This window comes from Lepidochelys kempii, chromosome 14 (assembly GCF_965140285.1).
Source record: "Lepidochelys kempii isolate rLepKem1 chromosome 14, rLepKem1.hap1, whole genome shotgun sequence".
NCBI lineage: Eukaryota > Metazoa > Chordata > Testudines > Cheloniidae > Lepidochelys > Lepidochelys kempii.
The window spans coordinates 29070922-29098695 of record NC_136393.1 but is presented as its reverse complement, the minus strand read 5'-3'; the positions used below and the strand labels follow the sequence as shown (position 1 = coordinate 29098695).

The 27774-nt window shown below is 49.7% G+C and overlaps 1 protein-coding gene across 1 annotated transcript in view; it reads left to right on the top strand.

Annotated features, from left to right (window-relative positions):
- The first annotated feature begins 6588 nt into the window (after positions 1-6588).
- LOC140898206 (uncharacterized) overlaps positions 6589-27774 on the top strand; it is a 46157-nt gene continuing 24971 nt past the window's right edge. The window contains exons 1-4 of the mRNA XM_073311694.2: positions 6589-6612; positions 7003-7129; positions 7719-7832; positions 8198-9175. Coding sequence (XP_073167795.1) covers positions 6589-6612; positions 7003-7129; positions 7719-7832; positions 8198-9175 — 1243 coding nt within the window. The remainder of the gene's footprint in view (positions 6613-7002; positions 7130-7718; positions 7833-8197; positions 9176-27774) is intronic.

Here is a 27774-nt window from a genome sequence, read left to right as displayed (position 1 = left end):
GACATTGCTGGGTCAAATTTGGGTTAGTGTGGACGCAATTTGACGGTATTGGCCTCCGGGAGAAATATCACAGTGCTCCATTGTGACCGCTTTGGACAGCACTCTCAACTCGGATGCACTGGCCAGGTACTCAGGAAAAGCCCCACAAACTTTTGAATTTCATTTCCTATTTGGCCACTGTGGCGTGACCATGCAGAGCTCATCAGCAGAGATGACCATGGAGTCCCAGAATTGCAAAAGAGCTGCAGCATGGACTGAACGGGAGGTACTGGATCTAATCACTGTCTGGGGAGATGAATCCGTGCTATCAGAACTCCGTTCCAAAAGATGAAATGCCAAATATTTGAAAAAATCTCCAAGAGCATAATGGACAGAGGTTACAACAGGGACCTGCAGCAGTGCCGGGTGAAAATTAAGGAGCTCAGACAAACCTACCAAAAAAACCAAAGAGGCAAACAGCCACTCCGGTTCAGACCCACACACATGCCGCTTCTATGATGAGCTGCATGCAATTCTAGGGGGTGCCTCTTCCACTACCCCACCCCTGTTCGTGGACTCTTGCAAGGGGGGAGTCTCACGTGACAGGGATGAGGATTTGGGGGATGAGCAAGATGATGATGAGGAGGAGGAGGAGGAAATCATTCTCCCCGACAGCCAGGAACTGTTTATCACCCTGGAGCCAATACTCTCCCAACCCTCCCAAGGCAGGGTCCCGGACCGTGAAGCTGGAGAAGGCACCTCTGGTGAATGTACCTTTGTAAATATAATACATGGTTTAAAAGCAAGCGTGTTTAATGATTAATTTGCCCTGAAGACTTGGGATGCATTCACGGCCAGTACAGCTACTGGAAAAGTCTGTTAACGTGTCTGGGGATGGAGTGGAAATCCTCCAGAGACATCTCCATGAAGCTCTCCTGGAGGTACTCCCAAAGCCTTTGCAAAGGGTTTCTGGGGAGGGCAGCCTTATTGCATTCTCCATGGTAGGACACTTTACCACTCCAGGCCAGAAGCACATAGTCTGGAATCATTGCATAACAAAGTATGGCAGCGTATGGTCCCAGTGTTTGCTGGCATTCAAGCAACATCCGTTCTTTATCTCTCTGTGTTATCCTCAGAAGAGTGATATCATTCATGGTGCCCTGGTTGAAATAGGGGAATTTTATTAAGGGGACATTCAGAGGTGGCCGTTCCTGCTGGACTGTTTGCCTGTGGCTGAAAAGAAATCATCCCCGCTGTTAGCCAAGCGGTGGGGGGAGAGGCACATGCATCCGATGAAGTGAGCTGTAGCTCATGAAAGCTTATGCTCAAATAAATTTGTTACTTTCTAAGGTGCCACAAGTACTCCTTTTCTTTTTGCAAATACAGACTAACATGGCTGCTACTCTGAAACCTTTAAAAGTGTTTGTTGTGAAACCGGAAACATCCCACAGTCAGGAGAGAAGCAATGCCAAGTGTGAAATACTAGTATATTACAGGAGGTGTCATCCTCTGCCCAACACAAGAAGGTCTACAGATATCAGACAAGCCATTATGGATGAAAGCCTCTATTGATTACTTGCCCTCACACCCATGAAGAGGAGTTGGAGCCCAAACACTCATCCCATCAGTTTGAACTCTGGGGGAAGGGAATAACAATTCCTGGTCAAAACTTTCTCTCTCTGCTGCTTAGTGGGGGGGAGGGGGGAAAGGGAGAATGGTTTAGACACAAAGTGAGAGAGCCACAGCTTGGGCTAGTCCTAAAGGACTCACAGTACAGAGCTTGCTTATCATAGAAGCTTCTATTACCTTTTGAAACTTATGATTGTAACTCGTTTGTGTATGTACTTTTGCCTGCTTTAACTTTTGAAATAACTCATATTTCCTTCTCTTAGCCAATAATTCCTTAGTTAATTTAGTATAGGATTGGCTACAAATGTTGTCTTTGGTTTGAGATCTGACGTGCAATTGACCTGGGGTAAATAACTGGTCCTTTGGGATTGGGAGAAACCAGAATATTGTTGTGATTTTTGACACAAGGGACCATCTATCACAAAGGTAGGCTTGTCTGGGTGGCAAGACAGACTTAGGAGACTGTCTATAACTCCATAGTAAAGCTGTTATACTGCTTGAGGAGTTCACACTTGATGATTGATGATATCAAATTGTAGAACATACAACCAGTTTGGGGTTTGTGCCCTGGTTTGTAACAGTCAGCCCTGAGGTCAGTACTCATGTTCCTGAGCTGCTCTTGACAGCCTAATTTACAATGGAAAGAGACTAATAAAGAAATAACAACACCTTCATTCAGGAGGTTATATACAATAGCCCTGCAGTTTAACACTGTAGAATGCCTTTCCAAATAATAAAAATATCTTCCTTTGTGTCCAAGTTTAAAATAGAGATTTCACAATGGCAGAAAATTGTGAGAGTGAATTTGCTACATGTGGCCTAAAGGATGGGGAAGGGCGGGGGAGCAAATTGTGACAGGTGTTTCCCCATTCATCACAACTTGCTACATCTGGACCAGAGGATGGGGAAAGGTAGAGGCAGCAGACTGTGACAGGGATAGCTCTCTCCATCACAACTTGTGACCTCTGGGCCAGGAATTGGGAAAGATAAAGGATAGGGAAAGGGGAAGAGGTAGCAAATTGTGATGAGACTTCCCCATCCATCAGAATTTACTCTCTCCCCTGAAGAGTAGGAAAGGCAGAGATAGGAAAACAGTGACAGGTGTACCGCCAGCCATCACAATTTGTTACCCCTGCACCAGGAACGGAGAAAGGTTAAGAACCAAACTGTGATAGGCATACCCCGATTCATCACAACAAGCTACATCTGAATCAGAGGATAAAGAAAGGTCTGGACCACGGACAGGGGTGAGGGATTCTTCCTAAAGTGGGGAGACCACAAGACCCTGCTCCTTAATTCATGTGGTGGGGGTGGTACCGAAGAGTTCGGACTGTGTGAGGGGGTTCAGGGCTGGGGAAGAGGGCTGGAGTACAGAGGTGTGAGGGCTCCCGCTGTGGGTGCGGGCTCTGGGATGGGGCTGGAGATGAGGGGCTCAGGGCTGGGGCAGAGGGTTGGGGTGCAGGGGTTGAGGGCTCTGGGGTGGGGCCGGGATGAGGAGTTTGGGGTGCAGGAGGGTGCTCGGGGGCTACGGTGGGGAGAGAGGACTCCTCCCAGCACCTGGACTGTGAGGGGAAAGGTGCCTCTCCTCACCGTGGCAGCTCTGGAGTTGGGGCTGCAGGATAGATGTCCTTCCTCTGGCCCCAGCAGGTCTGGGCTGGGGGAGGGCCGTCGTGGCTGGGGCCGATCTGGCTGCATCAACCCAGCAGGTCTGGGTGACCTGTGTGCAGCTGGGTCTGGGCCGCTCCAGCCACGCTTGGGACTGGCCCGGGCTGTGCCGCAGCAGAGTTGAGGCCAGGGGAGGGGCGCCCCTCCCCTGGACTGGGTAGGTTCCTTGAGCACCTGCACAGTGCTAAATAGGTTGCTGCATGGCTGCGTGCCTGAGCAGCTTACAGGGAACTTAGGCCAGGTCCGTGGTGAAAAGTGGACAGGCAAAGCCCATCCCCTTTCAAAAGTGGGAAGGCCATGGCCCTTTGGCCCCTCTGTTCCAGCACCCCTGAAGGGGATGGGCAAAGGTAGAGGTAGCAGATTGTGACAGGCATAACCCATATCCATCACAACTTTCTTCCCCTGGACTAGGCGATAGGGAAAGGTAGAGGATGGAGAAAGATGAGAGGTAGAAAATTGTGTTGGGAATGTCCTCATCCATCACAGTTTGTTACCCCTGGACCAGAAAGTGGGGAAAAGTGAGAGGTACCAAACTGTGGTGGGAATGCCTCCATCCAGCACAACTTACTGCCCTGGGACTGTAGGATGGGGAAACGCAGAGGCAGCAAATTGTGACAGGGCAGCAAAAGGGAGAAATATGTTAATAGTACCTACCAGGAGCTACTAGCAAACAGTGCAGGCAAAGTTACACCGGCAGAGTGAGGAGCAGCAGGTAGCCCTGTGTGGGAAGAGGGGAGAACTGGAGGGTTTTTTCCTACAGCCCAGTGATGGCTTAATTTGACCCTACAAGTAACCAGAAGAAGCTGGTGGCACAGCACTGAGATCCCCATGGCCCGAACTAAGGGAGCAGCCCTCGCAGCCCAGGACAAGACTCGCAGACAGAGAGCCTGCTGTAGAGAAAGGAGACCCAGTGCCCGCCATCTCGCTAGGACCCCGAGGCGCCGAGCAGGGCGATCCCCGGGGTCACGCAGCCTGGCCGCAGGAAGCGAATTGCAGTCTCTGCAGTGACTCTGTTACGGTGCAACCCACCTTCCTTGCAAGACCCCAGAGCCCTGGCTGCAGGTGGGGGAGGTTTCCTATCTAGGGAGGAACATTCCTGCTGCTCCCCGAGAGACTCTCCCAGTACAGACCCCAGCCTGTCCCGACCCCCCTATTGGGACCCAGAGCCCTGCTCCCAGGCAGTGCCCCCTGTGTACAGAAGTTGAGACCTGCCCCTCTTCCCCTCCCCAGGGAGCGATGATCCAGGTTGCAGCCTGTCTGCAGGGGCAGGGGGATGCCCCAGGCTGCTCCCAGCTGGGCTGCCTGCGATTCCCTCACTGGACAGAGGAAAGCTGGCTGCCAGCTCCCATGGTTTGCAGGGTGTGTGAGGGACTGGGGCTAGGATAGCAACATCTGGGGAGCCAGAGGGCTGTGGGAGCCGGAAGGGGGCTCTGAGAGCCAAAAGGCATTGAGGACCGTGAACAGGGGTGTGTGAGGGGACAGGAGGTGGGTGAACAGGGATGCAGGAGGCGGGATGGGGTCATGGGGATGTGGGGCCACTGAAGGAAGGCTGAGGGAATACACAGAAATTGGGGACAGCGGGAGAATTCTGGGGAACAGAGCTGGAATAGAGGGAAACTGAGGGGGGGATAAAGGGAAGGAAAGGGGGGATGTGGGGAGAGGGGCTGTGGGGAGGCTGGAGGGAGAATATGAGAGCAAGTGGAGACTGACTGGGGAAGGGAGAGCCAGAGGGTAGGAGAAGGGAGGGGGATGGTGAGAGATAGGAATCTTTTCCCCTAGAAATAGTCAAACAAGCACTGCGTGTGGGTGAGCCTGGGACCTACCCCTAAGGGCTCAGAATTTACAAGGCAAATATCCCCCTCCCCACACACACACACCCTCCTCACAATATATTACTTAAGACAATCTCATAATTTTGTGGGTCTGACTCCTGAATGTTAAATGCTTGTGGCTGACAGAACTGAAGAGGGCCCTGCTCTGATTTCTGTGCAAGATTCTGTGTCAAACCAGAGTCACTGAGAGCAACAGCAGGCAAGGAGTCCAACTTATATTTACTTTGTTTTCTTTTTCTTTTCAGTTCAGGTTCAGTCAGTAAAACAAAATTAGGGTTCAGGTTCGGTTCCAGTACAAGTACAAAATACGGTTTTGAACTGGGTTTGTGGTTCCAGCGTGAGTCCAGGTGGGCAAATGAGATCAGCATCAGCCTGGCTGCCCCTGGGGGCTGCAGGGGCAGCACAGGGAGGCTCAGTCATTAGCTGCCCCCAGCAGAGGGCTCTGGTAATTGCTAAGGCAGAGGAGGCTGGTGTCAGTCTTTGTGCTCAGGTTACTGGAGCCCTGGAGCTAGCTGGGCTTCCTGGGGTAGACGCTGCTGCCTCCATTGCGATCTGGGAACATGCTGCTGCCCAGCGGGGTCTGTGCTGGGACAGACCATCACTAACATCCCCTCTGTGCCCAGCCGAGGGGGGACTTTCTCCTGTGACTGTCATCAGTCCCCTAGGGCAGCCCCGGGCTGTGCTGCCACCAGCTCCTGAGCTGGAGACTCCAGGTGATGAGGGAGAGCTTGGAGAAAGTGCTGGGGATGGCAGGAAAGTGACTCTGCACAAATGGCCCCTCCTCACTCCGTCTCTACTCCCCATGTGTCTGTGAGTCCCAGAGCAGCTGCCCCAGGCACACCCAGGCTAACACCCTTGTTAGCAGTGGCAGTAGGTATTGGAGAGGAAATGCCCACAGGAATGGCAGGACAGTAACTGGTTCTTCCATGCAGAAGGGAGACAGGAGAGGCTGAATGCGGCAGCAGGAGCAATAAATGGGGGGGAAGGTTCCCAGCTCCCAGCCCCGCCCAGCTCTACTTCCTGCAGAACCCCAGGGCAGATTGACTTTCCTGGTACAATTTGAGGAGCAGAGAGAGGAAAAGCCATTTCTTGCCTGTGCCTAGTCCCTGTGCTGCTGGGGAAATGTCCTGTCCTAGGGACAGTGTTAGGGGGGATCCCCCAAAGTGGCTCATTTGATTCTGCTCTTTTCTAGAGTTTGGCTCAGAGACTCTGTTACTGCGAGGGTTTAAAAGTGTCTTGTGGGTTCAGTCCCGGTGGGAGCGGTCAGGTCTGTGTTGTAATAACATAACTGAGGGTTTTCCCAGCATGGCAGAGTCTAGAGTGTCTGTCTGCAGGGAAAGAGCCTGGGGGGAATTGGGGTGTGAAATGGACTAACACTAATTCAAAAACCTCCACAATTGCCTTTCTCACCCTGGCAGGCTGCAGAATAACAACCACGTTTTCCTCCAGATCATCCCATCTTCCTAGGGGCCAGGGAATGGAAATGGCTGTGGTGGATTCAGCTCAGGTAGGGGATGTTTGGGGGAGCTGCTGGGGAAGGTTCTTGTAGAGCAGGGAAGGGCAGGAAATACACAGAGTGAGCCAGGGACAGAGACAGGCTGTGTTAAACATGCTGGGACATGCTCAGCCTAGAGGCTGATTTATGAAAAGGCCCATTTGTGCTGGGAGGGGGGTGTAAATGAAAAGAACCTGCCCTCCTCTGTCTGCTGGGAGGAACAAAGAGCTCTTACATTGTCTCTGTTCCCTGGAGCCTCCTGGCCACTCTGAGCAGGGTGGGGGTGGGATTCTGCTCCTCTGGCCTTCCCAGAGCTGTCCTATTTTTATGCTTCTTCCCCCATGAATAGTGGGATTGTAGCTGAGGCAGCAGGTGCTGAGAAAGGAACATTTGTTGTTTCAGATGCCGGTGACCTTCGAGGAGGTGGCTGTGTATTTCACCGAGGGACAGGGGGCTCTGCTGGACCCCAGTCAGAGAGCCCTCTACAGGGACGTCATGCAGGAGAATTATGAGACTGTGACCTCGTTGGGTAGGGATTTCTTTCCCCTCAGCTATTTGAAGCCCAGGGGCTCTGTATTTCTGAATCTGGTCAGGTTCTTCCCTGGTCTGTGAGATTAGAGGGGAATGGGTCACATAGTCCAAGTGTGAGAAAGCCATCACCTCCATACCCCCTCCAACAGGATAGGGAAGTCATGAACCTAATGGACATGCTAATTCATTCCCATCCCTCCAGCTGCCGGGGGGGGGGGTAGAAGCAGTGTATTATGCTATCTGCATTAATGCTCACTCACACACAGGATCTCTGTGCACCTCTCTTCATGCGACAAACTCTCTGTGTGGGGAGGGCTCTGTTCTCTGTGGGTTCAGTCATAGGCAGCGGTTTAACACCAGAGCTGTATGTGCCTCAGAAAGTCCCTCAGAGAACAGAGATCCTGAAAACTCCCCCCGCTCACCAAGATATTGGCCTCTCCTAAGGGGGCTCAGTGACTATGTTCCCATCCCATAACCTCCAAGAAAGTCATGGGTTGAGTTTAACCTCAAGAGTTTAACCTATTGTGAGAAATACTGCCCCAGTCCTCAGTGCACTCTGATCATGCCTTATTTCACCCTCTGAGCAGGACTCCACATTACCAAACCTGACCTGATTGCCCGGCTGGAAGGAGGGGAAGAGCCATGGGTCCCGGATCTCCAAGCCTCCAAGGAAAGGAAGATCCCAAGAGGCAGCCGCACAGGTGAGGAGTCAGTGACACTGACACAGAAACTATATAGCAAATGAAGGAAAAAGTTTAAAATCCACAAAATGTGGTGTGAGCCCCCTCAATTCTGCCTCATCTCACCCAGGTCAGGCTGTGGTCAGCAGGTGTCATGTCATCATGGCAGATGTTGCTCATGGCTTCACACCCACTCTGTTGGCTGTCAGGAGTTTTCTCCTCATCTTCACTTCCCTGCGAGTGTTTGGATGGGATGTGGAGGCAAAATCCAGTCTCTCATTCTTCCAATGGTTATTGTGTTGAGTTTTTCCTTTTTTGAATTCCCCTTTCTGTCCTTTCTGCCAGCCCAGGCAATGACTCCTGCCTGGATTCTCTCTCTCTTCCAGTAGGTGATGAGACAATGAGTGAGAACGAGGAGGGGAATCCACAGCAGGAAGATCCTGAGCAAGTGGAACTGCAGGGGACCTTTTTGAGAAGAGCTGAAGGGAATTTTTCCCAGTGCTTGGAACAGAGAAAAGGCAGGAATAATTGGCACAGGTCAGAAAGGAAGCTGGGAAACGGTCGAAGGAAGAAAGTGGATGAATCAATTGAATGTGGAAGAGGAGGAAAGGATTCCAAAGAAACCACAGCCCAGCAGACAAGTCACAAGGAAAAGAAGCCCTATAAATGCTTGGACTGTGGGAAAAGCTTCAGTTACCCCTCAGTCCTTATTAACCACGAGATAATCCACACAGGAGACAGATTTTATAAATGCCTTGAGTGTGGGAAAAGCTACAGTCAGCGCTCAGCCCTTATTACCCATGGGAGAATCCATACGGGGGAGAGACCCTATAAATGCTTGGACTGTGGGAAAAGCTTCAGTGTTAGCTCACATCTTATTACCCATCGGCGGGTACACACAGGAGAGAGACCGTATAAATGCCTTGAGTGTGGGAAAAGCTTCAGTCGGAGCTCACATCTTATTACACATCAGAGACTGCACACAGGAGAGAGACCATATAAATGCTTCAACTGTGGGAAAAGCTTCAGTCAGCAGTCAGTCCTTATTAATCATGGGAGAATCCACACTGGGGAGAGACCCTATAAATGCTTGGACTGTGGGAAAAGCTTCAGTCAGAGCTCACATCTTATTACTCATCAGAGAGTGCACACGGGAGAGAGACCATATAAATGCTTTGAGTGTGGAAAAAGCTTCAATCATAGCTCCCATCTTATTAAACATCAGAGAGTGCACACAGGAGAGAGACCGTATAAATGCCTTGAATGTTGGAAAAGCTTCAGTGACAAATCAAAACTCATTACACATCAGAGAATCCACACAGGAGAGAAACCGCATAAATGCTTGGATGATGGGAAAAGTTTCAGTTCCAGCTCATACCTTCCTAAACAGTGGAGAATCCACACGGGACAGAATCTATAAATGTCCCTAAATCCTCTGAGGTGCTGGGTTACTGGAGATCAAATGTGAAGGGACCAGGAGGGATGGGTTATGGGGAGGAAACTGGGGGATTGAATGGTTGGGTCTGGTGGATGTGGGATGCAGAGGGTGCTGGGGAAATCAAGTGTTAGGGATCACGGGATAAGAGAGGAGAGTACAGGGAAGAGAGGTGCTGCCTCTTATCACTCACCCCCTCTGCCCCTTTTCCCTGCCCCCTCTACATTCAGAAAGCACCACTGAGAGGGACTGATTTCCACATTGTCTTTTGTGGGAGGCGTAAAGGCTTCAGGATCCCACCTCTGCCTGCATAGCATCAGCTTCTGAGGGTCTCTCTGTGATGGGAAACGTGGTTGGGATTAACTAGCAAATCTCCCCTGACCCTCCTGCACTTTTCCTAGTCTAGACGGACCCCAACCATTTTATATATTCTGATCCCCCCATTAGCAGAGTGATTGTTAGAGTCACTGAGTTCCACAAAGTCTCACATTGCTCCAGGTTATGCCAAAAACATTTATTTTTTGTACACTGACTCCCTTTGAGATCAGATTTAAATAGATTCTAAAAGTCCTGGAGCAGGGTTAGGAAAATGTGGTGTTTGGATTCTGTGGTATTTGAGGATAATGGGATGAGTTGGAGGGATTCCCTCCTCCTCCCTTCATTGTCATGCTCCACCCTGACACAGCAGCCTCTGTCCGAGCCTTGGATAGTTTATCTTCTCCCCATTCTACTGTCCACCTCCCAGCACGGCACTTCCACCAGTGTTCTTTACTCTCCATGCTTAGGAATCACACTTTGATTTTTTTGATCCTGACTCAGACTCGTTCGGGCTAGAGATGAAAGTGTCCCAGACCTGGAGGTGATATTCAAATGAATCCCAAAGCTCTGTTTGAGCTTTCTGACCTTAAATCCCTGTTTCCATCTATTAATAAAGTGGCTTCTGGGCTTTTTCTAGCCAATCCCAGAACATTTGGAGATGGGCAGATTTTAGCTTTGGTTTGTTTTTGTTCCTTTTTTTTCTTTTTTGCATTAGGACAATGCTGAAACTTTTGTAAATGACACAACCAAATAATGAGGAGGTGCTGAGTACTGCAGGTTTAGCCAGTTCAGAGGAAAATGGATACATTTGTTTTCCTTCTTTTGGGAGTTATGATTCTGTGGGATTTCACTTTATGAACCTGAAAGTGTTTTGTAGCCCATCTTGTAGTGTTGACTTGTCTCTCTTCCTGATGGCTGTTTGATCACATGCTTTGATATTAGTTTAGTTTGACAGGATGTAGCACAGTTTTACTGAGGACTTTACGAGACAAATGATCATTTGCAGGAAGGGTCCTTTTTTATTTTATTTTAACCTTTCTTTACCCTTTCTCAGGAGATTTTTGTGTGTTTGAACAATGAAAATTATCACTATCTCTCAGCACAAACACTAAGGGCGAATGCTAGATTCACACTCGGAGAGGCCGAGGGGGCATGGAGTTACTTTCTGATCCCTGCAGAAACATGAGATGCAGTCAGGAGGGGGAGAGGGTGGGGAAACAGTGCTGGGAAACTGCAGACTTTTCTCGAGAGCCAGAGAGCTGATGCTGAGAACTGTAAACTTGCTGCGCCAATGACAGAGAGAGACAGGAATTGCCCTGTGAGTGCTGGGTGAAGCCATCCCTGAAATCTAAAGGGCTACAAATGATGCCCCAAGAGGAATGATGAGGGGACAGCATCACCTGATTGCTGAGAGGATGAGCCTGAACAAAGACAAGAAGGAATTTGGGGAAGCCAACATGTCTGAGCCAGCGTTGAAGCCAGACTGACCCCCATCATAGAGGCCAGAGGGAGATGAGGAGCCTGACAGCCCAGCTGGTCACCCCCTCCCCATCTAATAGTGTCCTGCATGGGGACCACAGAGACTGTCTGCCCCACTCACCCCACACTGTACCCCTCTAATCTCAGCTTCTTGGATTTCCTGCTCTCGGAGTGTTTGCTTTGTGACTGGGTCCCACCATCTCTCCTGGGTTCTCTGCACTTTTCTACCAGTTTGTAAACGTTGCTCGGTTGTTTGTGCTTGGAGGATTTGGGTGCAGCAATGTGCTGGACTGGGGATGTAAAGTACCGTGCTGAGCTAGGCTGGGGGTGGGGAAAGGAGTCTGTCTTTGTTCGTCCCTTGGAATAATAAAGTAGAATTTAGTTTCTCACACTCCCAAGTGAAGTTTGTCTTGCACTAAATATCCAGCAGATTCAGAGTGGAAATTAACAGTAAAAGCAGTGCTAACACGGTCTGGTACAGAAATGCACAGTGAGGTCAGACATAGAACCTCACCTCTGCCTTGTCATAGCCTCAACTGCAGCTGGTATACTCATCTATATAATATGGCTAAAGTGATTTTAATCTCGGAATTGTGTTTCAGCCCAAGACCCCAAGTCTGTCAACCTTTCCACCTGCCTAATTCTAACTCAGACCCATTTAAATCAATGGGGACAGTAGTAAAATTAAACATGCGAATAAGGTTTTGCAGGACTGGGAGTTTAGATTGGTAGGTTTGGGAGTCTCTCTCCGTTGATACTTGGCCTGCTCCTCCTACCACAACTTTCCCCAAATTCATTCTTGTCTGGCTACAAAATAATTGTATCTCAGTTAATACCATGATTATTTGTAATACAGCAGCAGGCAGATGCTCCACAGAAGACCAAGGCCCTATTGTGCTAGGTACTGTATATACACATAATGAGAGACAGCTCCTAAGGGAAAGAGCTTACAGTCTCAATATGCAGAACAGCCAACGTAATTATTTTGTAAATGGCAGGAGTGATCCTGAAATCTGAAGGGCTATGAGTGATGCCCCAAGAGGAATGATGAGGGGAGAGGGCAGCACCTCCCGAATGCTGAGAGAACAGGGCTCTGCACTTCAAACAGGTACAGTATTCACCTTCTGTTATGTGTGAAAAACACAGATTGTTCTTGCCCAGAATTAAGCACTTACTCCTAGAGTGCAGAACACATTTTTCTGAGAAAAGTCAATCTATTACTGGCTTTAGCAATAGTCATTAACAGTAGGTCGGTTAGCACCGAATGTCAGAGCCTGCCATGTAGTGATACCACTGAAAGCCCCATACTGTTCTGATTAAGGTATTTTAATGCTTTTGGGCCCAGATTATATTCAACTGATTTTTAAATCATTAAATTAGATTACCCATTAGATTTTGGGTAAGTTTTTCAAAAGTATCTTTTCCAAATGACGTAAGGTTGGGTTTTTAAAGGAATTAGGCACCTGAGGATGCAGATAGGGGCCTAGTGGGATTCTCAAAGCAGGTTAGCACCAGGGGCTAGAGGCACAAACAGATTTAAGTGCTCAGCTACTACTTTCACTTTAGGTACCTGAATCTGACATTTAGATGCCACCAATCCTCAACCACCCCCCACTCAGCTGTTGCCTAACTCAGAAGGTGTCTAAAGATCCTGTGCACCTAAATTTCTGTCATTTAAATTCCCCAAGTGCCAACAAATCTGATACTGGGCATGCTCACAGCTGCCTCAGGCTAGGCGCAGAGATCCCTATTTCATACCTAAGCACCAGCACACTCCTCATACTAAGTTTTCCCTGGCCTATCTCACATGTGGCTGCCCCACTGCCCACTCAGGTTTGTCCCAGGCCTGTGCCCCATTTCTGGGGGGGGTGGAGGGGGTGTCAAATTTGATGTTGCAACCCACATGGCACAATGTCAGTGGCTCAGTTTTGGCTCCAGAGCCTCCCCTTCCGTCCCCCGGTCATAACCATGGTGGGACATTCAGGCCCATCCAGAGTGTGCAGAGCACCAGCCCTAGAACCAGACCAGCTGGTGCTTCACTGCCAACATCCAGGTGCAGCATGGGAAGCTGTTATCAGTGCCTACATGGGGGAGCCATCCAGGAGAGGGGCAGGGGGCACTTGAGGGATTTTGCCTACAGCCCATTGATGGGTTAATCCAGTCCTACAAATAACCAGAGGAACCTGATGGCAAAGCACTGACAGCTACATGGCCCGAGTTAGGGGAACAGAGCTTGTAGCCAGTGAGCCTGGTGTAGAGACAAGAGACCATCTCTGACAATCAGCTTCCTGTGCCTGTTACCAGAGTGAATCACACACAGAATCAGTGTCACTGAGAAACTTGTCCCCTGTCACTTATCTAGGACTAGGACCCATCGCCCCCATGTCCAGCTGATACTGGGGACTGTCTCAAACAAGCCCAAGTCTTCACAGAAACCACCCCACTCCCCCATGCCAAATGCTCCCAAATGCCAAATCCACGTGAAACCCATGCAGTCCTGCCACCAGCTGCAGCGCAGAAGTAAGGATGCTAATACCATACCTTTGAGGAGAGAACAACTCTTACAAGTGACCACTTTTGCCAACTTCCATGAGTGGTCGCTCTTGGCAGGTTTTACTGTAATTTCTTAAATATTCAGCGGCTGAGGCCCCTCCTCTTGGTGATCTCCTGAACCACTTCCTCTGCTTTGCCTTCCAGGTGCTTGGACATGTTGCCTAGGGGAGAGCAGGGGATGGGGTCGCCAGAGCCATGCCCAGTGCAGTCACTCACTTCAGTCCCCAGCAGCAGCCATAGAGCCACCGCCAACTGCGCCATGTTTAAAGGTCTCAGTGCAACGAGGGAAGCCCAGGCAGCCCAGCCCCTTTGGGGCCCAGCCAAGTGCACACCCCACATGGGGGAGGAGCGCAGAGACCCCCGCTGCCGAGCACACGCTTCACCCAGGGGAGGACAGGGCAGCGGTAGAGGGGACAAGCCAGCCTGGGCTGAGGGAGCAGGTCTGACCCCCAAAATATGCCCCCAAACCATCCAATCACACTGTGCCTATCCAAAAACATCCACCCATGGCACCTCATTACCACCCACCAGGACCCATGGCTCCTCCATACACCCCCACGGCACATCCACCCACACCTATACACTCCCAATTCACACCCACCAGAACCCATAGCTCTAAATAGACCTATTGCCTCCCCCTCCACCCCAAGTCACACCCACCCTCTGTGTAGCCCCCATTCCCCACGAGAATCCTGGTTCCATTCATACCCCTCCACTCCAGCACCCCTCGTACCCCATGTCCCTCTGCCAACCCATCCACCCCCTGTCCCCTCCCCTCTGCCCCTAAAAGAACTCAATACATCCTAGACACACATCTCAGCCTATCATATAGCTCAGAACCCTGGGCCTCCATTGGCACCCAGACTACAGCCCCTATGCATGTACCCTGCCCATATCCAATCCCCCTCCCCCCCCATTGACTCACAGAGCTTCCACAACCCCTTGGACCCTCCATAACTTACTCTCCCCCCACCTGTCAGGGCAGGTACGGTTAGCCATGGCCCTGAGAGCGGAGCCAAACACGGCTCAAAGACGTCCTGGCAGGAGACTCAGTGTAGCCAACTGCTTCAACAGGATGCACTGACCCTCCCTCCGCTGCCTGATTGGTGCTCCCACTTGTCTATTGCACCTCCCAAGTCTCTGATTGGTGTGCAAGGGAACTTCCCACCTCCCCCTATTGCACTTGAGCCATCCAAGTCAGAGTGGCTTCCTCCCAGGAAGGGTGTTTAAATGTGCGTCCGCTGGTCGCTGATTGGCCCGTGCAAAGAGCAACTGGTGCTGTGATTAGAGGCCAGACCAGGAGCTACCCTCCTTGCTAGGCTGTGCCATGTGGGTGAGAGTCCTGGATCCCTTGCCATATCCTCAGGTATTCCTCAGCCTCTGTGCAGGAGGTTGAAGTAGGTTGTAGATACCCACTGCCAGCAGCCACCGCCCTCTCCCCTCTGCCTTCAAAGATGGGTGGCCGGAAAGGGGTGACTGCTTTGACCTTTGCACTGGGAGGGATGGCTATGGGGGGCTAAGGCAAATTGTGGGGTGGCTACACCTCCCCAATGCTGCCCATGTGTGTGTTGTTTCAGTGTGCTGTCCAGCTCTGCGCAGATAGCTGGTTCAGCAGACATCGATAGCACTAAGTGCTGAAGGCTGTAACGTCGTTGGCTTTGTAATGCTGCTTAGGCTGCCCAGTGTTTCTTCCCCTGGTTATTATTAACAGCAGCTATGGCACCCTGCTCTTTCAGCAGCCTTCGATGTTACTCATCAAGAAAGACCACAGGCCCGGTTCAGTGACAAAGGCACTGGGCCAGATTTGTTGCCCCCTAGGCACGGTCCCAGCACCCTGGCTCCGTGATTACAGGTACACTGACACATGACTACGTAGTAGCCAGGAACGTCTCAATCAGTGACCAGACTTTCCACTGCCCCCTCGGCCAAACAAGGATTCAAGGCAAAGTACCCTGACATTTGTAGCCTGAAACAAACAACTAGAATACACAATTTATGCCCCACATTATGGGTGTCATGACAGCTGTTCATTACCTCCCCTTCCTCCTGCGCTCTTGGACAAAACATCCCTATCCATTGTTTTGTCAACCCATCCTACCTTGTACTACATTAGGATGTACCTGTACTAGCTGGAATATATTTACATAAATCTCTAGTGCCTAATACATTAGCAACAACTTTGCCAAGTTCATGTACTGGGCAGTGAACTTGTGAGCATCTGCTTTAATACACGGCCTGACTTTGGTTCACAGCCTCTGGTTCAGGCCTCAGCTCTTGCACCAGGCCCAGTGCTCCAGGCTCTCTCTCTACTATACCCCATCTGTGGTAATTACTCAGGGCAAAAAGAAAAGGAGTACTTGTGGCACCTTAGAGACTAACCAATTTATTTGAGCATAAGCTTTCGTGAGCTACAGCTCACTTCATCGGATGCATACTGTGGAAACTGCAGAAGACATTATATACACACAGAGACCATGAAACAATACCTCCTCCCACCCCACTCTCCTGCTGGTAATAGCTTATCTAAAGTGATCATCAAGTTGGGCCATTTCCAGCACAAATCCAGGTTTTCTCACCCTCCACCCCCCTACACACAAACTCACTCTCCTGCTGGTAATAGCCCATCCAAAGTGACCACTCTCTTTACAATGTGTATGAAAATCAAGGTGGGCCATTTCCAGGACAAATCCAGGTTTTCTCACCCCCCCACCCCCATACACACACAAACTCACTCTCCTGCTGGTAATAGCTTATCCAAAGTGACCACTCTCCTTACAATGTGTATGAAAATCAAGGTGGGCCATTTCCAGCATAAATCCAAGTTTAACCAGAACGTTGGGCAGGAGGGGTAGGAAAAAACAAGGGGAAATAGGCTACCTTGCATAATGACTTAGCCACTCAGTAATTCTCGTCCCAAAATGAGGGAATCTTACATTGTTCAGTAATTAGAGAGGGAACAAATCTGTGAACTTTGAGGAGACTTTACAGCAGCATTTGATAAATAAGGGGAAATGAGGAAAAATATGAGAAGATTTACACAGGGCCGTCCTTAGGCATACGCAGCATACACAGCTGTGTAGGGCACCATGAAATTTGGGGCACCATGAAATTTGGCGCAAGGGCCAGGGCCAGCCCTAGGGGGGTGTGGGGCCCCGGACAACTCCCTCCATCCCACCTCTTACCCTTCCCTCTTGCTCCGCCCCCAGCCCACCTCTTCCCCCAGTGACCCACACTCAGCGGCGGAAGCGGAGTAACCTGGCCCTAGCCTGCTCTACTCCGCTAACTCCCAGCCGCCTTGCTCCGCTTCCCACCACCGGTGAGTGCGGGGAAGCTGGGGAAAGGACGCCCCCGCCACTCACCGGCGGCGGGAAGCGGAGCGACGTGGCCCCAGCCCGCTCCACCTCCCTTGCCCTAGCCCCGGCCGTGTCGCTCGGGGGGTTAGGGAAAGGGTCCCCACCCCACTGGCGGCGGGAAGCGGAACCCCGCAGCTGGGAGCTGGCGGAGTAGAGCTGGTTGGTCCCGCGTCACTCCGCTTCCCGCCACCTGTGAGTTGGGGAGGAAACCTTTCCTTAAACTCCCTGCCCCGCCCCGAGCGATATGGCTGGGGCTAGGGCGAGGGAAGCAGAACGGGCTGGGAGCGCATCACTCTGCTTCCCGCCGCCTGTGAGTGCGGGGGGGCATCATTTCCCCAATCTCCCTGCACTCACTGGTGGTGAGAAGCGGAGCAACGTGGCTGGGAGCTGGCGGAGTAGAGCTGGCTGGGGCCGCGTCGCTCCGCTTCCCGCCGCCGGTCAGTCTGGGGGGAGAATCCCTTCCCCCAAACCCCTTCCTCGAGCGACACACCCAGCCCCCACTAACCCTCTGGGGGCCCCAAAAGTGCCCCCCCAGCTCCTGCCTCCCAGACTTGGGGGTGCGGGGCGGGGAGGCCTGGGCACCCGAATGGCTAGGGACGGCCCTGGATTTACACAAATTGGCTAAGCAGACAGGAAAAAGCAAAATCTGAAAGATCTCATATCAAGTGGGTATTTAAAGCAAAAACACACAATCTTTATGCAGAGATTATATTAGTAACCCATCTACAGAGAGAAAGGGATCAGCCCCTGAGGGGGATGCAGTAAAATTCAGTAAGTGAAGAAAGGGGGAAATCTGTGCAGCAATATTTGATGATTGGAGAGAAAGGGGATAAGATTGGAGGGTAGAATATCTGCATATTAAACAATTATATGGTAGAGCAGGAAAATTGGAGGGGATTTATAACAACTTTACCCTCAAAAAATTACAATAAAAGCATGTTCTTGTTGCCGGCACCCAGTGCCCAGAGGCAAAACAACAGCAGGGGTTCGTTGCCCGGTATGCGTCACCCAATAAACACAACAGGGTGGAGAAGCAGAAAAGTTTATTTGGAATTCCAAAGAAAGGTACAGGGAGAGAAATCTCAAATCCTGCACACCAGAGCAGGTCATTACACACACTTTTATATTCCTTAATGCTACTGCACTACACATCAGCCAATCAAAGCTTTGCGCAAATACTCTGCCTTCCTTATATGGGTTGCAACAATGTTTATTTCCTACAACCTCTAACAAGCATTCCTAGCAACTTAAACAACCAGCAAATTCTGTCTGGCCTTGTAGCTGTCTCTCCTGTTATCTTTAACTTGGCATCAGCAAACCTTACACTATGAGGCATTATCTACAACTGCAACATTGTTTTAAGGGCAAAAGAGCTTACTCAAACCAGCCAGGCCTGAGTTCTATTAAGGGGGGTTGAAAAGAAGCCCTTAGGCCTACAGCAGGGAGACTTCCTCGACCCTTATGGCCTTCCATCCCCTCGACTTAACTAGTGGCCATACCCTGGGGTCTCCAACATTCTTAAGGGTGCAAAGTCAAGCAGTCTCAGTTAGGCATTGTCAGAATCAAGGATGTCTGGGCCTTGTTAATTCAGCCCCCTTGTGTCTGTGCCTAATTATACAATCTTTTGTGACATAGGATCACACACTGCAGCACTCATTAACACAGGTCCTGCCTCTTTCAGGGTATGTGGACACAGCAAAAAACCCCCCAAAAAACAGCCCCAAAAAGAAACAAATACCACTGCAGCAGAGTCTCAGAGCCTGGGAGCAGCTGACTCAGGGTGGTGCAGGAGCTCAGGCTGCAGGGCTAAAAATAGCAATGTAGAGGCTCTAGCTGGAGCCTGGGGTCTGAGATCCTTCCCCCTTGCCAGGATTTAAAGCTCAGGCTCCAGCCCAAAGCCAAACATCGACATTGCTACGTATTTAGCCCCAAAGCCAAGTTAATTGCCTTAGTCTCTCAGATGTGTTGTTGTGGGTGTTTATTTGCAGTGGAGAAGAACCCTCAGTCTTTCTAGTCTCTGATGGAGACACATGTCTCTGAACCATCTCTGTGGAATTCAGCAGCACCCCTTGGCTTGTCCCAGTGGCAGTAATAGGGTTAGATTAAATGGCTAATCACCCCCAAAATAAACACTCTCCCTTCTCCTCTGCGTTACCCTCTCTGGTCTGTCTTAATTACTCTGGGCAAAACACCCTGACTCCCTCAGACAAAACATGTGTGGCATTAGTTACATTTTCTGTCTGCAGGGACGTCCCTAGACGGGTGTGGGACCTGGGACATAGGCGTAGCAATGTCGATGTTTGGTTTTGATTATCACTATAAAAGATTTTTTTTTCTCCTGCTGATAATAGCCCACCTTAATTGATTAGTCTCCTTACAGTTGGTATGGCAACACCCATTTTTTCATGTTCTTTGTGTAGAAAAATCTTCCTACATACAGTGGAAAATACAGTATCCGATGAAGTGGGTTTTAGCCCACGAAAGCTTATGCCCCAATAAATTTGTCAGTCTCTAAGGTGACACAAGTACTCCTCATTTTTTTTATACTCAATAGAGTCACCTTGGCTATTCAGTGGGCGGGGGGGAGTTGTTAAACCATCAGCTCAACAGGGTGAGTCAGCTCTATTGTATTCGCAAAAAGAAAAGGAGGACTTGTGGGTGTTTACCACTACAAAAGGTTTTCTCTCCCCCCACCCCACTCTTCTGCTGGTAAACACCCATTTTTTCATGCTTTGTGTGTATAAAAAGATCTTCTATACTTTTCACAGTATGCATTCGATGAAGTGAGCTGTAGCTCACGAAAGCTCATGCTCAAATAAATTGGTTAGTCTCTAAGGTGCCACAAGTACTCCTTTTCTTTTTGCGAATACAGACTAACACGGCTGTTACTCTGAAACCTGTCATTGTATTCAAACACATCTCAAACATCCCAGTTTTTAATAGAAGCCTTTTTTTTTGCTTTTATTTTAAATACATTTTTGCGGGGGGGAGGGTTCCCCACAAGATTCTACTACAGGCATTTCAACTTTTTTGCTGTAAATGGGTCTCTTTTAGACAAAGACACAAGAACTATTCATGAACTATTTTTTTTATTTAAAAGACATACAGCCCCTTGAAAACAAACCAAGATGCGCCATCAAAACTTTTATGTTACTTAAGGGCCACACAGACCTTCTAACAGAAACACAGATAGTCACAAAACCCTTTTCAATAGATATTTTTATTTACAGCTACCAAATTTTATATTGCATGTTTGTCCCCTCACCATTCTCTAACTTAATCCTTTTAGATTTCTTACAAATAGTCTTTTTCTTAAGCAGGGTTCTGTAACTTTTTCTGCGGACCAGATGGTCAATATAACGCTGTAAGCAGGCATCTTCCATAGAATATCAGGGTTGAAACGGACCTCAGGAGGTCATCTAGTCCAACCCCCTGCTGAGAGGAGGACCAATCCCAATCTAAATCATCCCAGCCAGGGCTTGGTTAAGCCGGACCTTAAAAACCTCAAAGGAAGGAGATTCCACCACCTCCCTAGGTAACGCATTCCAGTGCTTCACCACCCTCCTAGTGAAAAAGTTTTTCCTAATATCCAACCTAAACCTCCACCACTGCAACTTGAGACCATTACTCCTTGTTCTGTCATCAGCTACCACTGAGAACAGTTTAGATCCATCCTCTTTGTACCCCCTTTCAGGTAGTTGAAAGCAGCTATCAAATCCCCCCTCATTCTTCTCTTCTGCAGACTAAACAATCCCAGTTCCCTCAGCCTCTCCTCATAAGTCATGTGTTCCAGTCCCCTAATCATTTTTGTTTCCCTCCGCTGGACGCTTTCAATTTTTTCACATCCTTCTTGTAGTGTGGGGCCCAAAACTGGACACAGTACTCCAGATGGGGCCTCACCAATGCTGAATAGAGAGAAACGATCACATTGTTGGGGACACTGGGGCATGGCCACTAGGTAACTCGAGGGGATGGAAGACCACAAGTGTTGATGAAAACCCCTCGCATTAGGCCCAGGTGTCCTTGGCCCCCCCTCCCGCCTGGAGGCACGCGCAGCAGCTCCTCATACTAGGCCCAAGTGTCCTTGCCCCCCCCCGCCTGGAGGCACACACAGCAGTTATGCTGAGGATCTGCAACAATATGTTGCAGAGACAGATTGCCTGAAACTAAGCAAGGCCAAACAGGGCAGATATGGAAGAACAATGCTGAATAAAGCAGCTTTATTATAGTTTAACAAATGATACAGAGAACCAGGGAACTAGCTGGGAACAGGATTGGCTGTCTGTATGGATACTTAGGGCAGCTTGCTATTGGCTAAGTATGCTGGGGAAAAGGATATATAAAAGCCTGTGTAACTTCCTGCTCTGTGTGCAGGATTTGAGATTTTATTCTCCCTGTACCTTTTTGCAGCTGCAAATAAACTTTTCTGCTTCTCCACCCCGTTGTGATTATTGGGTGTAGCACACCGGGTAACGAACCACTCAAGCTGTTGTTCAGCCTCTCGGCACTGGGTGCCGGCAACAATATCCCTCAATCTGCTAGCAATGCTCTACTTATACAGCCCAAAATGCCATTGGCCTTCTTGGCAACAAGGACACACTGTTGACTCATATTCAGCTTCTCGTCCACTGTAACCCCTAGGTCCTTTTCTGCAGAACTGCTGCCTAGCCATTCGGTCCCTAGTCTGTAGCGGTGCATGGGATTCTTCTGTCCCAAGTGCAGGACTCTGCACTTGTCTTTGTTGAACCTCATCAGATTTCTTTTGGCCCAATCCTCTAATTTGTCTAGGGCCCTCTGTATCCTATCCCTACCCTCCAGCATATCTACCTCTCCTCCCAGTTTAGTGTCATCTGCAAACTTGCTGAGGATGCAATCCACGCCATCCTCCAGATCATGAATGAAGATATTAATGAAGAAACTAGGTTCACCGGGAGAAGGAGACCAAAGCCCTGAGGTAAGTGGGGAAGTGGGATACCGGGAGGAAGCACGAGCAGGAGCGCGCTAGAGGGCAGGGGTCTGGCCTCATACTGAGAAAGAGGGACGATCAGCGAGTTATCTCAAGTGCCTATACACACATGCAAGAAGCCTGGGAAGCAATCAGGAAGAACAGGAAGTCCTGGCACAGTCAAGGAATTATGATGTGACTGGAACAACAGAGACTTGGTGGGATAACTCACATGACTGGAGTAGTGTCATGGATGGATATAAACTGTTCAGGAAGGACAGGCAGGGCAGAAAAGATGGGGGAGTTGCACTGTATGTAAGGGAGCAGTATGACTGCTCAGAGCTCAAGTATGAAACTGCAGAAAAACCTGAGAGTCTCTGGATTAAGTTTAGAAGTGTGAGCAACAAGGGTGATGTCGTGCTGGGAGTCTGCTACAGACCACCGGACCAGGGGGATGAGGTGGACGAGGCTTTCTTCCAGCAACTCACGGAAGTTACTAGATCACAGGCCCTGATTCTCATGGGAGACTTCAATCACCCTGATATCTGCTGGGAGAGCAATACAGCGGTGCACAGACAATCCAGGAAGATTATGGAAAGTGTAGGGAACAATTTCCTGGTGCAAGTGCTGGAGGAACCAACTAGGGGCAGAGCTCTTCTTGACCTGCTGCTCACAAACCGGGAAGAATTAGTAGGGGAAGCTAAAGTGGATGGGAACCTGGGAGGCAGTGACCATGAGATGGTCGAGTTCAGGATCCTGACACAGGGAAGAAAGGAGAACAGCAGAATACGGACCCTGGACTTCAGAAAAGCAGACATTGATTCCCTCAGGGAACTGATGGGCAGGATCCCCTGGGAGAATAACATGAGGGGGAAAGGAGTCCAGGAGAGCTGGCTGTATTTTAAAGAATCCTTGTTGAGGTTACAGGGACAAACCATCCCAATGTGTAGAAAGAATAGTAACTATGGGAGGCGACCAGCTTGGCTTAACAGTGAAATCCTTGCTGATCGTGAACACAAAAAAGAAGCTTACAAGAAGTGGAAGTTTGGACAAATGACTAAGGAGGAGTATAAAAATATTGCTCAGGCATGCAGGAGTGAAATCAGGAAGGCCAAATCACACCTGGAGTTGCAACTAACAAGAGATGTTAAGAGTAACAAGAAGGGTTTCTTCAGGTATGTTAGCAACAAGAAGAAAGTCAAGGGAAGTGTGGGCCCCTTACTGAATTAGGGAGGCAACCTAGTGACAGAGAATGTGGAAAAAGCTAATGTACTCAATGCTTTTTTTGCCTCTGTCTTCACGAACAGGGTCAGTTCCCAGACTGCTGCACTGGGCAGCACAGCATGGGGAGGAGGTGACCAGCCTTCTGTGGAGAAAGAAGTGGTTCGGGACTATTTAGAAAAGCTGGACGAGCGCAAGTCCATGGTGCCGGATGTGCTGCATCCAAGAGTGCTAAAGGAGTTGGCGGATGTGATTGCAGAGCCATAGGCCATTATCTTTGAAAACTCAAGGCGATCCGGGGAAGTACCGGACGGAGAGACTGCCGAGACTCATCAAGCCCTCGGATCGCTACCCCTTCCTGCTTCTCCACGTGGGCACCAATGATACTGCCAAGAATGACCTTGAGCAGATCACTGCGGACTATGTGGCTCTAGGAAGAAGGATAAAGGAGTTGGAGGCGCAAGTGGTGTTCTCGTCCATCCTCCCCGTGGAAGGAAAAGGCCGGGGTAGGGACCGTCGAATCGTGGAAGTCAACGAATGGCTACGCAGGTGGTGTCGGAGAGAAGGCTTTGGATTCTTTGACCATGGGATGGTGTTCCATGAAGGAGGAGTGCTGGGCAGAGACGGGCTCCATCTTACGAAGAGAGGGAAGAGCATCTTTGCGAGCAGGCTGGCTAACCTAGTGAGGAGGGCTTTAAACTAGGTTCACCGGGGGAAGGAGACCAAAGCCCTGAGGTAAGTGGGAAAGCGGGATACCGGGAGGAAGCACAGGCAGGAATGTCTGTGAGGGGAGGGCTCCTGCCTCATACTGGGAATGAGGGGCGATCAACAGGTTATCTCAAGTGCTTATATACAAATGCACAAAGCCTTGGAAACAAGCAGGGAGAACTGGAGGTCCTGGTGATGTCAAGTAACTATGACGTGATCGGAATAACAGAGACTTGGTGGGATAACTCACATGACTGGAGTACTGTCATGGATGGTTATAAACTGTTCAGGAAGGACAGGCAGGGCAGAAAAGGTGGGGGAGTAGCACTGTATGTAAGGGAGCAGTATGACTGCTCAGAGCTCCAGTACGAAACTGCAGAAAAACCTGAGTGTCTCTGGATTAAGTTTAGAAGTGTGTGCAACAAGAGTGATGTAGTGGTGGGAGTCTGCTATAGACCACCGGACCAGGGGGATGAGGTAGATGAGGCTTTCTTCCAGCAGCTCACGGAAGCTACTAGATCGCATGCCCTGATTCTCATGGGTGACTTTAATTTTCCTGATATCTGCTGGGAGAGCAATACAGCGGTGCATAGACAATCCAGGAAGTTTTTGGAAAGCGTAGGGGACAATTTCCTGGCGCAAGTGCTAGAGGAGCCAACTAGGGGGGGGCGCTTTTCTTGACCTGCTGCTCACAAACCGGGTAGAATTAGTGGGGGAAGCAAAAGTGGATGGGAATCTGGGAGGCAGTGACCATGAGTTGGTTGAGTTCAGGATCCTGACACAGGGAAGAAAGGTAAGCAGCAGGAGACGGACCCTGGACTTCAGGAAAGCAGACTTCGACTCCCTCAGGGAACGGATGGCCAGGATCCCCTGGGGGACTAACTTGAAGGGGAAAGGAGTCCAGGAGAGCTGGCTGTATTTCAAGGAATCCCTGTTGAGGTTACAGGGACAAACCATCCCAATGAGTCGAAAGAATAGTAAATATGGAGGCGACCAGCTTGGCTTAATGGTGAAATCCTAGCGGATCTTAAACATAAAAAAGAAAGCTTACAAGAAGTGGAAGGTTGGACATATGACCAGGGAAGAGTATAAAAATATTGCTCGGGCATGTAGGAATGATATCAGGAGGGCCAAATCGCACCTGGAGCTGCAGCTAGCCAGAGATGTTAAGAGTAACAAGAAGGGTTTCTTCAGGTATGTTGGCAACAAGAAGAAAGCCAAGGAAAGTGTGGGCCCCTTACTGAATGAGGGAGGCAACCTAGTGACAGAGGATGTGGAAAAAGCTAATGTACTCAATGCTTTTTTTGCCTCTGTTTTCACTAACAAGGTCAGCTCCCAGACTGCTGCGCTGGGCATCACAAAATGGGGAAGAGATGGCCAGCCCTCTGTGGAGATATAGGTGGTTAGGGACTATTTAGAAAAGCTGGACGTGCACAAGTCCATGGGGCCGGACGAGTTGCATCCGAGAGTGCTGAAGGAATTGGCGGCTGTGATTGCAGAGCCATTAGCCATTATCTTTGAAAACTCGTGGCGAACAGGGGAAGTCCCGGATGACTGGAAAAAGGCTAATGTAGTGCCAATCTTTAAAAAAGGGAAGAAGGAGGATCCTGGGAACTACAGGCCAGTCAGCCTCACCTCAGTCCCTGGAAAAATCATGGAGCAGGTCCTCAAAGAATCAATCCTGAAGCACTTGCATGAGAGGAAAGTGATCAGGAACAGCCAGCATGGATTCACCAAGGGAAGGTCCTGCCTGACTAATCTAATCGCCTTTTATGATGAGATTACTGGTTCTGTGGATGAAGGGAAAGCAGTGGATGTATTGTTTCTTGACTTTAGCAAAGCTTTTGACACGGTCTCCCACAGTATTCTTGTCAGCAAGTTAAGGAAGTATGGGCTGGATGAATGCACTATAAGATGGGTAGAAAGCTGGCTAGATTGTCGGGCTCAATGGGTAGTGATCAATGGCTCCATGTCTAGTTGGCAGCCGGTATCAAGTGGAGTGCCCCAAGGGTCGGTCCTGGGGCCGGTTTTGTTCAATATCTTCATAAATGATCTGGAGGATGGTGTGGATTGCACTCTCAGCAAATTTGCGGATGCTACTAAACTGGGAGGAGTGGTAGATACGCTGGAGGGGAGAGATAGGATACAGAAGGACCTAGACAAATTGGAGGATTGGGCCAAAAGAAATCTGATGAGGTTCAATAAGAATAAGTGCAGGGTCTTGCACTTAGGACGGAAGAACCCAATGCACAGCTACAGACTAGGGACCGAATGGCTAGGCAGCAGTTCTGCGGAAAAGGACCTAGGGGTGACAGTGGACGAGAAGCTGGATATGAGTCAGCAGTGTGCCCTTTTGCCAAGAAGGCCAATGGCATTTTGGGATGTATAAGTAGGGGCATAGCAAGCAGATCGAGGGACGTGATCGTTCCCCTCTATTCGACATTGGTGAGGCCTCATCTGGAGTACTGTGTCCAGTTTTGGGCCCCACACTTCAAGAAGGATGTGGATAAATTGGAGAGAGTCCAGCGAAGGGCAACAAAAATGATTAGGGGTCTGGAACACATGAGTTATGAGGAGAGGCTGAGGGAGCTGGGATTGTTTTGCCTGCAGAAGAGAAGAATGAGGGGGGATTTGATAGCTGCTTTCAACTAACTGAAAGGGGGTTCCAAAGAGGATGGCTCTAGACTGTTCTCAATGGTAGCAGATGACGGAACGAGGAGTAATGGTCTCAAGTTGCAGTGGGGGAGGTTTAGATTGGATATTAGGAAAAACTTTTTCACTAAGAGGGTGGTGAAACACTGGAATGCGTTACCTAGGGAGGTGGTAGAATCTCCTTCCTTAGAGGTTTTTAAGGTCAGGCTTGACAAAGCCCTGGCTGGGATGATTTACTGGGAATTGGTCCTGCTTCGAGCAGGGCGTTGGACTAGATGACCTTCTGGGGTCCCTTCCAACCCTGATATTCTATGATTCCATGACTCGAAAAAGGCTAATGTAGTGCCCATCTTTAAAAAAGGGAAGGAGGAGGATCCGGGGAACTACAGGCCTGTCAGCCTCACCTCAGTCCCTGGAAAAATCATGGAGCAGGTCCTCAAGGAATCAATTCTGAAGCACTTAGAGGAGAGGAAAGTGATCAGGAACAGTTAGCATGGATTCACCAAGGGCAAGTCATGCCTGACTAATCTAATTGCCTTCTATGACGAGATAACTGGCTCTGTGGATGAGGGGAAAGCAGTGGATGTGTTGTTCCTTGACTTCAGCAAAGCTTTTGACACCATCTCCCACAGTATTCTTGCCAGCAAGTTAAAGAAGTATGGGCTGGATGAATGGACTAGAAGGTGGATAGAAAGTTGGCTAGATTGTCGGGCTCAACGGGTAGTGATCAATGGCTCCATGTCTAGTTGGCAGCCGGTATCAAGTAGAGTGCCCCAAGGGTCGGTCCTCAGGCCGGTTTTGTTCCATATCTTCATAAATGGAGGATGGTGTGGATTGCACCCTCAGCAAGTTTGCAGATGACACTAAACTGGGAGGAGAGGTAGACATGCTGGAGGGTAGGGATAGGATATAGAGGGACCTAGACAAATTGGAGGATTGGCCCAAAAGAAATCTGATGAGGTTCAACAAGGACAAGTGCAGAGTCCTGCACTTAGGACGGAAGAATCCCATGCAGTGCTACAGACTAGGGACCAAATGGCTCGGCAACAGTTCTGCAGAAAAGGACCTAGGGGTTACAGTGGACGAGAAGCTGGATATGAGTCAACAGTGTGCCCTTGTTGCCAAGAAGGCCAATGGCATTTTGGGATGTATAGGTAGGGGCATTGCCAGCAGATCGAGGGACATGATCGTTCCCTTCTATTCGTCACTGGTGAGGCCTCATCTGGAGTGCTGTGTCCAGTTTTGGGCCCCACACTACAAGAAGGATTTGGAAAAACTGGAAAGAGTCCAGCGGAGAGC